Source organism: Condylura cristata, unplaced genomic scaffold (genome assembly GCF_000260355.1).
Source record: "Condylura cristata isolate star-nosed mole 26May11 unplaced genomic scaffold, ConCri1.0 scaffold00026, whole genome shotgun sequence".
Taxonomy (NCBI): domain Eukaryota; kingdom Metazoa; phylum Chordata; class Mammalia; order Eulipotyphla; family Talpidae; genus Condylura; species Condylura cristata.
The window spans coordinates 14,621,403-14,635,808 of NW_004567127.1; the positions used below are offsets into that span (position 1 = coordinate 14,621,403).

The following is a 14,406-nucleotide window of genomic DNA, read 5'->3' on the forward strand; positions in this document are numbered from 1 at the left end:
TGTATATATACACATGTATATATACATATATATACACACACACACACACACTATGGGAAGAAGAATCACTACTGTTGTGTCAACAGATAAGGATATTTTATTTTTATAGATAATTTGGTCAATGGTAGTGTCAAAATGAGACTATGTAGACTAGTAGAAAGTAGACTGTTGATTTTATTTTGAAAGTTAGTGCCTGAGATTTTATCAAATGTTTAACAAACTGTTATTGAGTACTTACACTATGTCTTATTCATCAAATTTTAAATAAAAGTATGTAAAATAAGGATGAAGAATATTTCTATGCTGAGACATTGGACAAAAGTTGCCTTATAATCAGCATTTGCCAAAGGGCATGTGTATGAGGAGCTCTAACCCACCAGAGCAGTCACATGCTGTGGGTAAGCCTGCCAGAGAATTAAAGGGCATTTGGCAGACAGCAAACTCCAAGTGTGCCCTGAGCCAGATCAACTGCCTGTAATCCTGAACATTTAGAATAGGAGGAGGAACACAGCACAGCAGCAGTAAGATAACTACAGGCAGAAGTTAGCTGAACAGTGACACTGAGCAAGTTTCAGGCTGTTCTTGTAATTGGGAACAGAGCAGATGTTTAGAAAGCTGAATAATTTATAGTTATAAGGGAGCAGCTTTTGCATGGGTGGGTCTCATCTCCTATTATAACCCTGTAAATATTAATAGTTATCTTATGGGGAGATGATTTGAATTTGCTGTGTAACTAAGGTAATGTCAGTAGAGAATTATTTAGTAGGAAAAAAAAACTCCTCTTCATCAGAATAATAATTTGTAAATTAAGAATATTATTTACCATGAATTATAAACCAAACTGGTTTCCAGAGTATCTGCCACTTTCATGTACAAATTCCAAGTGTAATTTTCAAATGAATGCAAATAAATGCACACCCTAGAGTTTGGTGTGCTATGGTAAATTGGTTAGTCATGGGCTTCTCAAATGTTCTGGCAAGACAGAAGCTGGGTGCAAGGTTTTAATTAGGGCCTGTAGAGAACCTTGTAGTACATGCCAAACACTAACTAAGAGCTAAGCCATTTAATAATAACTCAAGTTGACTTCTACACTGGTGAGAATTTCCTAAACGATCTTCAATGATTAAAATAGCCAAGATATAGCAAGTTAACTGCAAATGTGTTCATTCACTATTTTGAGAAATATTTTTTTTGTAAGGCAAAAAATTGTAAGGGATAAAATATTTTCAGTGAATAAACTATTTATAACCATATAATCAAATGACAAAACATTCAATGATGTATCTAGACATTCAGAAATGCTTAGTGGCTTTGTGCTTCGTAACCCTTAACATCTATCCCTGGCAGTATCAGAGGGCAGCTGCCTTATAGTCCACTCTCTATCCCCTTCATTCTTGCTTTTTTCTAATGTTAATTGTTCACATTTAATACCAAGAAAAAACACTATTATCTGAAGATCAACAAATTAAATTCTAACCTTAATATAATGTAGAATAATCAATATGGCACAGTTAGCCTTGGGTGGTCTCTGTGATCTTTTCCTTTGGCAGACAAAAGAGGCCTTGCAAGTGTGGATTTTTTTTTTTTCTGAGCAGGTGAAGTTAATTATGGGAAGAGGGGACTGAGCAATGGAGAAGCCTTGTGTCTGTGGCAGAATAGTCCCTTCCTTTGTCTGATGAAAGCCACCTAGAGAATGGATACCTGAAACCAGCTCCCCTCCAACTTTTTGGATGAACAATCCTTTGCTCCTTCTTTACTCACATCATTAGAGCCAAAAATGGAAGACGTTCTGCTAGTGGTCTTAAGTTGGTGTTTCAAGTCAAAGAATGTTGTTTTGAATGAGCTAGTTAATGGAAAAGCACCTTAAGAGATTGAAGCATCTGAAGAGGTATAAACCCAAATAAAAAATTGCTGTGGGGAGCTTATCATTCTCAACTCTCCTCTAGAAGACCAAAGATTTACTCACATGTGGAAGAGTCTCCATCAACTTTTAGTGAACTGAATCAAGCATAAGCAGGGGAGGCATGGTGGAAGATTCTGGAGTCAGAAAGATCTATATGTGACTCATGGCTGATCAATTCCTGGAGTTACAGTTTGCTGTGCTTAGGGGTTCTTATGTGTAAAATCGGGTTAGTAAGACTTCCCTCAGAGAATTACCATGCTCAGAATAATACTTAGTATATAACATATTCTCCATAAAGGGTAGCTCTTATTGCTGAAGAGGAGATCTGGGAAAGACTTTCAGAGGTTAATCTAATTTACCTTCTAGTCTACTATGGTGGGGGATTGTTTCCTTTGGATAACCATTTGATCCTTATTTCTGCTAAAATGAGACTAGTAGGTATGAACAAGAGGAAACTCTGGAAGGTGGGGACAGGGGATAAGAGCATGTGAAGGAGAGAGAGAGGTGAGAGGAAGGTGAGTTGTCAGAACATGCAGACCATTGATTCAAAAACCAGGGATGCCATTGCCACCTAACTTTGTCCTTGACTTTGAATCAGGGTATACCCAGATAGCTGGGTACTTATTTTTAAAAGCATTTCAAAACTTTTTTACTTTCTTTTTCAATTCACTAGTACTTTAGGCACTGTTTAACAGTCATTGTTAATCTTCAGTTGGTCTCCTAAAAAAGGTAGTATTTGCAAATAATCTATCCATCTGTCCATCTACCTACATATTAATCATTCACTTTTTCATCATTCATTCATTTACTGAGCAATGTATCCTCAAGTATTTCTACTATGTACTAAGTATTATAATAGGTATTTTATTTTATTTTATTTTGAAGAAATTCATTTGCATTTATTGATCTTCTAGTTAACAGTGTATAATGTTTTTTTAACCTGATTTTTTAAAAATTATTACAAAAGTATATTTTTACATCATTTTGCACATTTTTTTTTTAAAGATTTATTTATTTGTGCATACAGAACTGGGGTACAGGCCAGAGGCTCAGGGGCGGTGAGAGGCTTCACCAGAGACAGAGTGGGGAGCAGAACAGGCAGATCGACGAAGTACACTGCTGAGGGGAGCAGCGGGCGGGCCAGGAGAGGTCTGGCTCGCCATGTGGTCTCCTCCAGGGCAGGCGGGAATCGAACTCATACGGAAGTGGCTTCAGATTCTCAGTGCTGTGCTTTAACCCGCTGTGCCACCAGGGAGGGCCCATTTTGCACATTTTTTTTTCCCCATCTTGATTGTAATCCCCGCGGGTATAATAGGTATTTTATTGTATTTTTTTTTTTTTTTAATTTGCCTATGGTGGGGAGTAGATAGAGTTCTTCCCTTTTTTGATGGAAATGCAGTTTACTTAGCTCCTTTTATGAATTTGAAAGGCTCCTGAATTAAAAATAGTCATAATATCTGGGAAATCAAAAATAACAACAGATGAACTATTGAAAATCTGGTTAACCAATTAGTCAAATATGGAGAGTGAAAAACATGCTTGGAATGATTTTAACTCATATAATTGAATCAGAATAATTCCTTGAGTTTCTAGGCAACGCAAATTTAAGAAGAAGAAACAAATGGTGTTTTTTTTTCCTCCTTTTTTTTTTTGCATGTTTCTCCTTTCTGTTCTGTCTTATGTTTTCAAGAAAGAGCAGCTTGTCTACCTCTCTTCAATATGATGCTGGATATGACTGCTTGGGGCAGAACAAGAAGGTAGAAATATTTAGAATGTGCTATTTTCATGCATCGTGCATGGCCTGTGCTTGATGAAGGTAGAGGTTGATAAGTGAGTTATGAGTGGGTTAAAATGGAATAGAAAGCATGAGCTAACCTTTCATAAACCATAACCAGTAACAAAACCCCTACAACCTTTACATTTTTCCATTAATGTGCTAGTTTCCTTTTTAAAGCTGAAATCTCCTCCTTTATTTTTTGAGTTAACTGAATAGATCCTGACTTGCTAGGAGATTGCCAGAATGTACTTTCTAGAATGCCTCTCCATTTGTGGAGGGATTTCCTTTAAGTACTGTGGGATGGTTATAGTTGTGATCATGGTCTACTCTTCCACTTTCTCATGACAAACAGTCACCAAGAAATCCAACACTTCATGTGCATTTCTGCCCACTCGCAACACAGGCAGAAGGCAATATCAAACCATTTGGAGACACATGAAAGGTCACAGAGGGAGGGTAGAGGGTCAGCAGGGTACTTTGGAATATTAAAAGAAAACCCTTACTGGAGAACGTTTAATCATTAGCAGCTAATACTTCTCAAAGGGAATACGGTGCATGAGTATCATTCTCCTTGGCAGTTAACCTTTTGCATTTTATGCTCTGACATTTCTGCCAGGCTCTCCACATGCTCCGATTAAAGTCAGAGCTCTTTGGAAACAACCCAAGAAGGAGCAAGTCTCTGGAGGGTAGTGTGATGGAAGGCAGTCTGGCAAAGGGAGTCATGGAGAATTGTGGGTCAGTTAGCTAGGAAGGGGAGCCCAGGTGACAAACAGCACAGCAACTTGGGATGCTTCTGATGATCTTGGGGTGTTGTTTGCGATGGAGGAAAGAGTGGAAGTTGCAGAATGGGTTTTCTAAAGGAGTCTATAGATGTGTGCATTGGCTGTTGGAACTGAGCAGTCAATGCTGGGTTTGCACCAGGACCAACAATCGGGAAAATGCTTCGCGGTAAGAGCAGGTTGACTTGTGAAGCTAACTGAAACTCTGTTTAAACAAAGTGATTCAGAAGGAGGTGTCCAATATGGCTTTCCTCCTGAGAACATTTCCTCCTAAGATATTCATCAGGAAACCAGGCAAAATACTCAATAATATTGTTTCTAAACTAAGCATGTGACTCAAGGACAAACATGGAAACCCACTTATTTCCTTCTCTTTGGAGGAAAAGAGGAGAGGATGAATAAGGACACTTGCTTTACTTTAAGGTTATCTGTGAGTCAGGGAATCTCTGAATGTTTTTTTTTTAAATTTAAAGATTTATTTATTTATGCATACAGAACTGCGGTACAGGCCAGAGGTACAGGAGCAGTGAGAGGATTCACCAGAGACAGAGTGGGGAGCAGAACAGGCCAACTGATGAAGTACACTGCTGAGGGGAGCAGCGGGTGGGTCAGGAGAGGTCTGCCACGCCAGTGGGTCACCTCCGGGGCCGGGGATTGAGCTCATGCAGAAGTGGCTTTAGCTTCTTAGTGTTGTGCTTTAACCTGCTGCGCCACCAGGGAGGGCCCAACCTCTGAATGTTTTTAATGTGGTAAAAAACTGACATAAACAACTAGATAGAATGAGGCCTGTGAGTGAAATCACCACGGTGGGAAATAAAAAATGCTGCAAATCCTGTAAGCATTTATATAATTTAACTTTCCTAATGTTTTTCTGCAGGATTTGAATCACAATTTCACTCTTATGATTAGTACTTTAGTTCGATTCTTAATGGCCGTTTTTTAGCTGTCTGACTTAAGGGAAGTTAACCTCTATGAATGTCAATTTTCTCATCTGTTAACTACTATCTATCTCAGAAGGTAGCTGTGAGAATTCAATGAAACAATGTATGTGATGTGCTCAGCACAGTGTTTGGTCAATAACAAATGTTCTGTAAAAATTAATCCCTATTATTAACATTTTGCTCTTCACGCCATAAAGAAAAATCCATAGATTATTTCCGAATGAAAGAATCTTAGTTGTATGGTGATCTCAGTTTCTTCAAAGAAATGAGGAAATGTTGGCAGAAAGAAATGAGTGATCTTGGCGAACTAATAAAGACTGGAGGATAAAGCTTTAGGCAGTGTCTTTCTTGGAGTTATTTTTGATTCTCAATAAGGAGTAGTATTTAATAGTTTTTGAACATCTACCATGTGTCAGACATGAAAGCTGATTTCTACATAGCAGCTCTGTCAAGCGGCCGCTACTACAGACAAGGAATCAAGGCCTGAAGAGACAAACGTGCCCAGACTTAAGTATTATGGTCGACAGACAGGGACTGAAATGCCAAAGGCTTGGCCCTTTCAGTTCATCATACAAAATCGTGGAGGCAGAAGAGATAGAAACGTCATGGGGACAGTCTGGCCCTGCTGCAGCCTCTGAGGTAACAGCAATATTTCTATTTTGATATTCCTAAGAAAGCCTTATCCTCTTGCTGAGAGGCCTGGCAGATGGCAAATGTCACTCTTGAGCAGGCACCTCAGTCAAGTGATAAATCACTTTCCCTGCTGAGGGAAGGAAGATGGCTTGGCCTGGTTCAACTTCATCAGTTGGTTTGGTTGCTATTCAGAACTAACTGGAAAATATACTGTATTTAGCTGCTAAGAAAAGCTTCTTGAGCACTGTGAGTAGTTGCTTAAGGCAAAGAGTGGATTTAGAAACGTGTACCTGATTATGTAGCAGCTTTAGGACTAACTGGGAAGAAAGTGCTTAGTTATCAGGTAAAGCTATGCTGGCTGTGGAATTTCTGTAGAGCTGGGCAGTAGTGAAGACTGCTTAATATAGACAAGGCATAGACATGTTTTGTCTCTGAATGTTACCTTAGCACATTTTGCTTTCTGCACATTTTTAACAAAATAAACATGATTTTATGGGCCATGGTGATGCAATTCTTTACTATTTGCAAATACATCTTTTTCAGATCATTGTTTAGACTAAGCAGTTTCCTGTTAGCTGTTTTACTATTATTATACCAACAGGTATATATGTTTTAATTTTATTGCAGGAGAAAATTGAATCTGACATGTTTTGAGGCCCCAGTCTTAGCCTTTACTGTGACCTTAAGTAAGTCCCTTATCTATTGCATCATCTATGAAGTGTTCTTTCTTTCTACAGCTGCTGTAATAAATGACAATGTAAGCCCAAGTCCTTTGCAAATTGCATAAGGCCATTTAAAAAATGAAACCTATTGTTATTATTTACAACTGGGGATTAAAATCATTTGGTTATTTGCATCCTGAAGATCTAAAATCAATTGGTAGTGAGATGTCAGCACTGCACATTGAATAGACATGTAATTTATAATGAACAAAGATATTAGAGGGCCATGGAAGAAGAGTGGTAGGAGCTGTTTGGAGAAGGATGAACCAAGGAACAGAACTTGCTACAAAGACTTCCTCTAAGAGATGAGGGGTTTTCAACCCAGAGACATTCCTGTGGGCTGTTAGTTAATAGGGAGCACAGTGCAGTCAAATGCTTTAGTCTCTGATCTGTTACTTCCTTGTATGACTTGCTTACTCTCACTGCAGAAGATGAAGATAATAATACTTGCCTCGAAGGGTTATGTAGATTAAATGGGATGATGTATACATATATAAAGTGCCTGCATGTAATATGGCTCAGTATGTTTCTCTCTCTCTCTCTCTCTCTCTCTCTCTCTCTGTGTGTGTGTGTGTGTGAGAGAGAGAGAGAGAGAGAGAGAGAGAGAGGAGCTCTAACTAGGCAAGCTGCTATCTATTCTCCTTGAATCTCATGTGCTCCTTCTAGAACATCCAGGAAAGACCTGAAAGTCCTCAGTAGGTGCAGGTTTCTCTGGGATTACTCAGAATGCTGCCCAGACTTTCTAATGGAGTTTAATTGTATGTTGCCACTTTGATTATCATTAGGTGCAGAGAAATTTGTAGGTGTTTAGTATTTGAAGATTCTCTCAGAAGGGGACTTGAGGGAATCAAGAGCAGGGATTAGGTGTAGCACTTCTGCAGAGATAACCAGCTCAGCATTGAGGAATGAGGAAGGTAATCAGCTAAGGCAGCCATGGGTAAGAAACTCTTGCTAGAGAGGCCTTGACAGAAGCAGGTTCCCCAAGTTGTAGAGTTGATTTATTGAGTATTTGTATCTATCATGCAGAAGCATTTCAAGTCTTTGTGCAAACAACTGATGTAGATGTAAAAATATATCACATGTAACTTAAAAAAAATTATTATGTAAAAACCACCTAAATAAGCATGAGAAGTCAATGATTTTCACTATTAAATATACAAGTGCAGGCAATTATGCAGGAAAATAGAAATTGCTTGACAAAAGGAAGCTATTTTCCTTGCCAATTTTAGGCCTGATGCAATCAGTTTGTACATCAAGGTAAGGATAAAATATGGTCCTAACACCATGACTGGATACTTTTTCTTTTAAAAATTTAAATTTTATTTTATTGTGGTAAAATATACATAACACTAATGTTACCACTGTTAAGAGAGGACTTAGCAAGAAGCGTACCTAGCTAGAGTTCTCACCACACAAGGAAAAAAATCTCTTCTTATTAAATCAATATGAGATGATGAATGTTAACTAAGCCTGTTGTAATTATTTCACAGTATATTTAAATCAAACCATCATGCTATACATCTTAAATTTATAAAGTGACATGTCAATTTTTTTTTCAATAAAACTGGGAAAAAAGCAATTTCTTTCTACATTTTAAAATGTACAGGTCAGTACACTAAGTACATTCATATAGTGCAACCACTATTACCATCCATCTCCAGAAATATTTATCACCCCAAACTGAAACTCTGTGCCTATTAAACACTAAAACATCATTCTTCCATCATACATCACGCAATATTTATCCTCTGGTGCATGACTGGATGTTTTTATCTTCTAGACCTTTTTTATTATCTCCACTAAACATAAAAATCTGCAAGGAGTGAGGTTTTGAAAGTTAACTGTGTTTCCAAGGTACATGTTTTAAATGATTGTCATTATTTACATCACCAGAAGTTCCATCTTCTTTCTATGTAGGTTACAAAGTGATGCTGACACTCCCCATATCTCTTTCTTCCAGGTGATCTATATTTTTTGATAATACTAAAAATACCATCTTATCTTTGCACTTTCAAATTTTTTCATGTCAATCACATCATTTTAGGTCAAAGCAATTAAAAAGCATCATGGTTGGATCAGAAGTTGCTGCCTGCTATGGAAGATGGGAAGAAAAGGACTTGGAGACGAGAGGGCATCAACGGTGATCAGAGAGGAAAGAGAAGAGGGAGAATGTCAGGGAAGTATTCCTATAGCGTCTACTCTTCCAAAATATCACGGTGGTCACTGGGGAGGGCCTGGGTGAAGTATGATGGTGTAAAACGCCCTTAAAACTGTGACCTGTCCTAAATGCGGGTGAGGTTGGGGATGTGAACTCTTCTCTGATCACTGTTTTGTGTCAGGGAAGCGCTAGCAGCTTAACATACACATTTTAAAATCTGCTCAATCACTTTAAAAGATTGATACTGCTACTACCATTCTGTAGATGAAGAAGGGAACTCAGAGAGCTGTGGGTAAGTCACCAGTATGTATTTTAAAAATAAGTCGTGTGCTGCAATGCCTACATGACACAGTAACATTTCAGTTGTTGCAGCTGCTGTTATTTCCTCAGCCTTTCTTCAAATTCCAACTGGAAGATCTGATTGTGCCTGAGCGAATGAGGGTGACTCTTGTACATGCAACATGGAACAAAGTCAAAAAGTAAAGGTAGTTACGGAGTATCTGTGCGGGCCATACCTGAGGATACTTTGTTCTAGAAGCTGAATCTGGTGGTGGTCTTGTTGATTTTGCTTCTTCATCTCTTCCTGTTCTTTTCCACTGCTGCTGATTCCATCTAGAAGCCATTTCTCCCTCAAGGCCTTTTTCTGATACCAGGAAACAAAGATATGTTCTCAGATCAGTTACCAATTTCCAACTATGACTGCTTTCAAGTCTAATGAATTTCAACCGTGTGTATAGTAAAGAGAAATCATTTTCTCTCACTACATTGACTTTTTTTTTGGCCCTCTTTCAGAGCCAGTTATGTATCTATTGTATACTCAAGGTCTAGTTTAATTCCCTTCTTTCTTTTATTTTTTAAGACTTATTTATGCATACAGAACTGCGGTACAGGCCAGAGGCTCAGGGGTGGCGAGAGGCTTCACCAGAGACAGAGCGGGGAGCAGAACAGGCAGATGGATGAAGTACACTGCTGAGGGGAGCAACGGGTGGGTCAGGAGAGGTCTGCCGGGCCACGTGGGTCAGCCCCGGGCAGGATCTGCTGCAGCTAGCTTGCAGTGCTGCGCTCCAATCGTTGCGCCACCAGGGAGGGTCTTAGTTCCTTTCTTCACTATGATGACCTCTATCTTTGCAGCCTTCCCCCAGGCTTCTCTCCTCATCCTCAGAGAACTCTTCAGCTAGGCAGCTCAGCATGTTACCACACGCCACACTGCCTGTCTATAGGGGAAGGGTCCTCATCACGTGATCCTCACTGTTATTTGTTTGGCAGATGAATGTCCCCTTAACAAAGTGAAAAGTTCCTTACAGCCACTTTGATAATTTACTTTGCAAAATATTCATTCAACAGTTATTCCCTGGGAAAGTCCTGTGTCTAAAATGGTGAGAAGCCGAGAGGGTTCGTCACCACTAGAACTATAGCGATTAGTTTTTGCTGCCTGCAACAAACGCGGAAAGGATTTCCATTTTTACGACAAAAGTTGAAAAAACTAGAACAGCAAAAGCGTCTGCTTTGCGGCAGTGTGCGCCGCCGGCTGAGGCCGATCACGAAAGCAAAGTGGCATAATTAGAACTGCCGAGGGAAGGCGGATAACTGTACCGGGATTTTCTGTTTGAGTTTCTCTTACTTCTTGAAGTAAAGTCCCTCTCTGCCTTTGCAAAGCAGTTGTTCAGCAGTTATCCCTGGGATCCCTGTGTCCAAAATGGCGAGAAGCTGGAGGTTTATCACCACTAATAACGCCTTACAAGAAATGCTGAAAGGAGTTCTTCAAACCGAAGCCAAAGGCTGCTAACTCACGGTGGAAATCACACAGCACCGCAGAGAAGGTAAGCTCGCAGTCAGGCTCTGAGCCACCACTTTATAGTAAAGCTTAAGTATTGGGCCTCATTCGTGGCCTAGGAGTGAAGTTGCAGCACTACTACTGCTGTGGCCTGAGTTCTAGATCCGGAGAGGGAGCCGTCCTCTCGTGTCCTGCCTGCTGCTCCCCTCAGCAGTGTATTTCAGGAGAGCTGCCAGTTCTGCTCCCCACTTAGTCTCGGATGGCTCCTCTAAGCCCCACCTCCCCTCACCTCTGGCCTTAGTTCATCTGCAAAAAAAAAAGAAAAAAAAAAAGGATGCCTTTATTCTGTAATGGTATTGATGGGCCAATCATTTACATGACAATATGATTTCGGGAGCCCCTGTCATCCCTCCCTGTGGCCACAAGCTTCATTCCCCCTGCACCAATGCTCCATGCAGTGTTGCTATTCTTTCCTTTCCTCTCCCCCTCACCAGCTTTGGCAACCACTATATTTTTCAGACACTAAGAATTATTTTTGTTGCGTTTGCCAGTTTGTTTTCTTTGGTTATTTATATTCTGCAATACAGTGAAACATCTGATAACTATCTTTGACTTAAAGGAGGAGAGTATTAAATGTGTCAATAGTTAAAATGGTGAGAGAAAAATGGGAAGTTTTCTTTCTTTTCTGGAATTTTTCTAACATTGCGACAAAAATGAGAACAAGCCAGAATGTTTTTGGTCGTTTTCAGAAGGATGCTATAATGAATACCCTTGGAGATAAATATCTGAGTTGGAAAATTAAATAAGGCTGATGATGCTAACTAATTACCAGAGAATATTTATTTTTTAGAAAGCAGTGGTTTTCAAGCCATTAAAAAATGTTACACTGATTCCAAGTTAAGATTAGGTAGAAATTAAATTTGTACACTGGGGGAAACTGCTGTAGTTGGAACAGGGAGGGCTCTTGGAAGTCTAGAATTGCTCAGGCCACAGTCTGAAACCACCAGAGTAAAGAACAGCCTACTCTTGTCATCACCTTGTGCTGGCCTGTTCTGAACCACCAGCATTTGCTGGTGGACAACACCCACAATATGGGTGGTTTGTATTGCTTCACTTTGTAACCAGTGATTCTTTCTTCACAGTTATATCTTATTCCTTAATTACAGCTATTCAGCTGTTTGTAAAGATAATTTCTCACAGGTACAGTCAATATCATTCATAGAGGTCAACTTTAGTTCTTGAGGTTAGAGATGCCAATAAAATCTAGGTACATCAGCATTTTAAGAATTCACCTTGATTTTAATTTATTTTTTTATTTGATGGAATCTGATGATAATCACAGCCAAGAAGACAGATGGGAACTATCAAAGTAAATTACAGTCCTTACAAACTACCTCCCAGGGTAGTTCCAGTCATTTATGTCTATATCATTGTAGGACACTAGCTGGAATGGTTTTACATCCTAGGAACAGAGGGCAGAGGACTCAAGTGATAAGGTGAAGTGATCAGGGGGTGTGTAGGGTCTTTGGATTTCGTCCAGTAGGAATAGAAATATTTTAATTTTAGCCTTATAGAACTTTGTTCATAATTCACAAATTGTTGCTGAAGTCCAGGAGAGAACTCTTTGCATCTAGATATAAAATATAGAATTTGGATGTGCAAAAAAATTGTATGTTCAACCATATATAGTAATCAAGACACAGTTCACAGTGTACACTTGTGATTTTTTTTTGTTAAACTTATGTTTATTGAGGTGTAACATTGTCTTAATACTGTATATGTTTTAGATGTAGAAGTTCATACATATGCAAGTGTGTATTATCATACCAGACCTGAGACTTGTACTTTATTTAGTGTGGCTAGTGAATATAATAGAATCTATTTCACAAATACTTAAAAATCTTGTTAAGATGTAAGTGACATGTGGGTAATAAGAGTTTTTGGTTGTTTTTAGGGAAGGGTTTTCCTGAAACACTTGTATCTTCCATATACCAGTTAAAGTACATTTTAAGAAAAAGTTAATTTTTCACACCTTGAATTAAATGGACTTGCAGGAAAGAAAATTTTTTCTAGTTTGAGTGAATTTTGTGTTTCTTGGTGACAACATATAATAGTCATGTTACTAGGCAAGGAAATCCATAGAGCACAAATCTCAGACATGTTTGAATATTAGGATACTAATACTATTTTGGGAACTCTTTTTCCAGCATCTCAGCCCTAGGAGTGTCAGGTTCTGTAACTAAAGAATATGAGCCTGTCCTATACAAATTTTAAAATGTATGCACTATTGATACAGAAAGAACACTTGTAAATGTTTGCATTATGTTATTTAAAGTGGATAATAAAAGTGTAATGAACTAGTTTGCAGCTGGGAAAGTGGTGAGGAGGAGGAAGGTGAACAGAAGTGTGGAATTGATTTTTAAAATAATGCACATTTTTGAACTGTTTTGTAACTATGAGTAGTTGCTGTTTGGTGCAGTCAACCATTTTCTTAAAAGCTTGGAAGAACGAGCTCTACTAAAATAGCTACTTTTTCTCAATTTTCTTTGCAGTGAAAACCTTGTATAGTGTTCATCACCCTCTAAATGTCCGTGTGAGCTTGTGTTTCAGTTACCATGCTAAGGGCACACATCAAACTTTATGTTCTTAATTCATTATTGCATTGCATATAATAGATACTTAATATTTATTGACCTGCAGTCTCTATTCCTTTAAATGTATAACTATAAATCATTGATTGTTAAGACTCAGCTTAAAACTTCTCCCAAAGAATTACTGCTTATAGTATATTTTTAAAAAATCATTTACTTGGCTTTGAATTCACTAATTCTGAATTTCGCACTAGTTTGCAGGTTGAAGGGGTACAACCAGCCAGGGTCACAGCTAGTCGCTATGGCATGAATATGCAAATTAGGAATTGGTACCTTTCCCCCATCACACCCCTTTGGCCCAGTGCACAGCTAGGAAGGTGGATAACACCTTTTTGCAGAGAAAAAGAAACTTTATTCTCCAGTGTGAAGCAGCCTTATACCATGGTATGTGCTTCCAAGGCAGTAAGGGCAAGATTTTTGCACCCCTCTCTCAGGCATCTTTGTTCAGTACACAACCCACACATCTGGACAGCAGTCTGAAGCATAACAAATGTTTTGATTGGACAGAGTTAGAGGAGGTCTCCTGGGTGCCAGAAGACAATATCATCTTACTTTTTGGACTGCATTTGGCAAGTGTGGAAATGAGGTCTCACTTCAGAAACGGACCTTTCAATGAGCCAAAGTTTTCCTTGTGAAATTTTCTTCCTAGGATGATCTTAGATGCTATTTAAACTCTTCTGGGCCTCCCTGGTCGCACAGGGGTTAAAATCTCAGTGCTATCAAGCTATCACCAGCCACTGTGGCCTGAGTTCGATCTCCCACGAGGGAGCCGACCCACATGGAGCAGCAGACCTTTCCTGTCTCCCCACTGCTCCCCTCAGCAGTGTATTTCAGTAGCTCTACCTGTCCTGCTCTCCATTCTGTCTCTGGTGAATCCCCTCATTCTGCCCGCTCTGGCCTACCCCTGAGTTTTTGTATGCATAAATAAAAATAAATCTTTAAAAAAATAAACTGTTTGACTGTGAACTCTGCTATTGTTTAACTACCCATTCTGGAAGGATGACATTTCTTTTTTCTTTTTTTAAGATTTTATTTATTTGTGCATACAGAACTGGGGTACAGGCCAGA

The 14,406-nt window shown here is 39.0% G+C and overlaps 1 protein-coding gene across 2 annotated transcripts in view; it reads right to left on the reverse strand.

The window, feature by feature from the left end:
* PALMD (palmdelphin) overlaps positions 1-14,406 on the reverse strand; it is a 45,414-nt gene that overhangs the window by 15,480 nt on the left and 15,528 nt on the right. For both annotated transcript variants that reach the window (XR_001145842.1, XM_012730163.1), the window contains one exon: positions 9,429-9,556. Coding sequence is in view for 1 of the 2 variants with exons in the window: in XM_012730163.1 (XP_012585617.1) it covers positions 9,429-9,556 (128 nt within the window). In the remaining variant the exon portion in view is untranslated. The remainder of the gene's footprint in view (positions 1-9,428; positions 9,557-14,406) is intronic.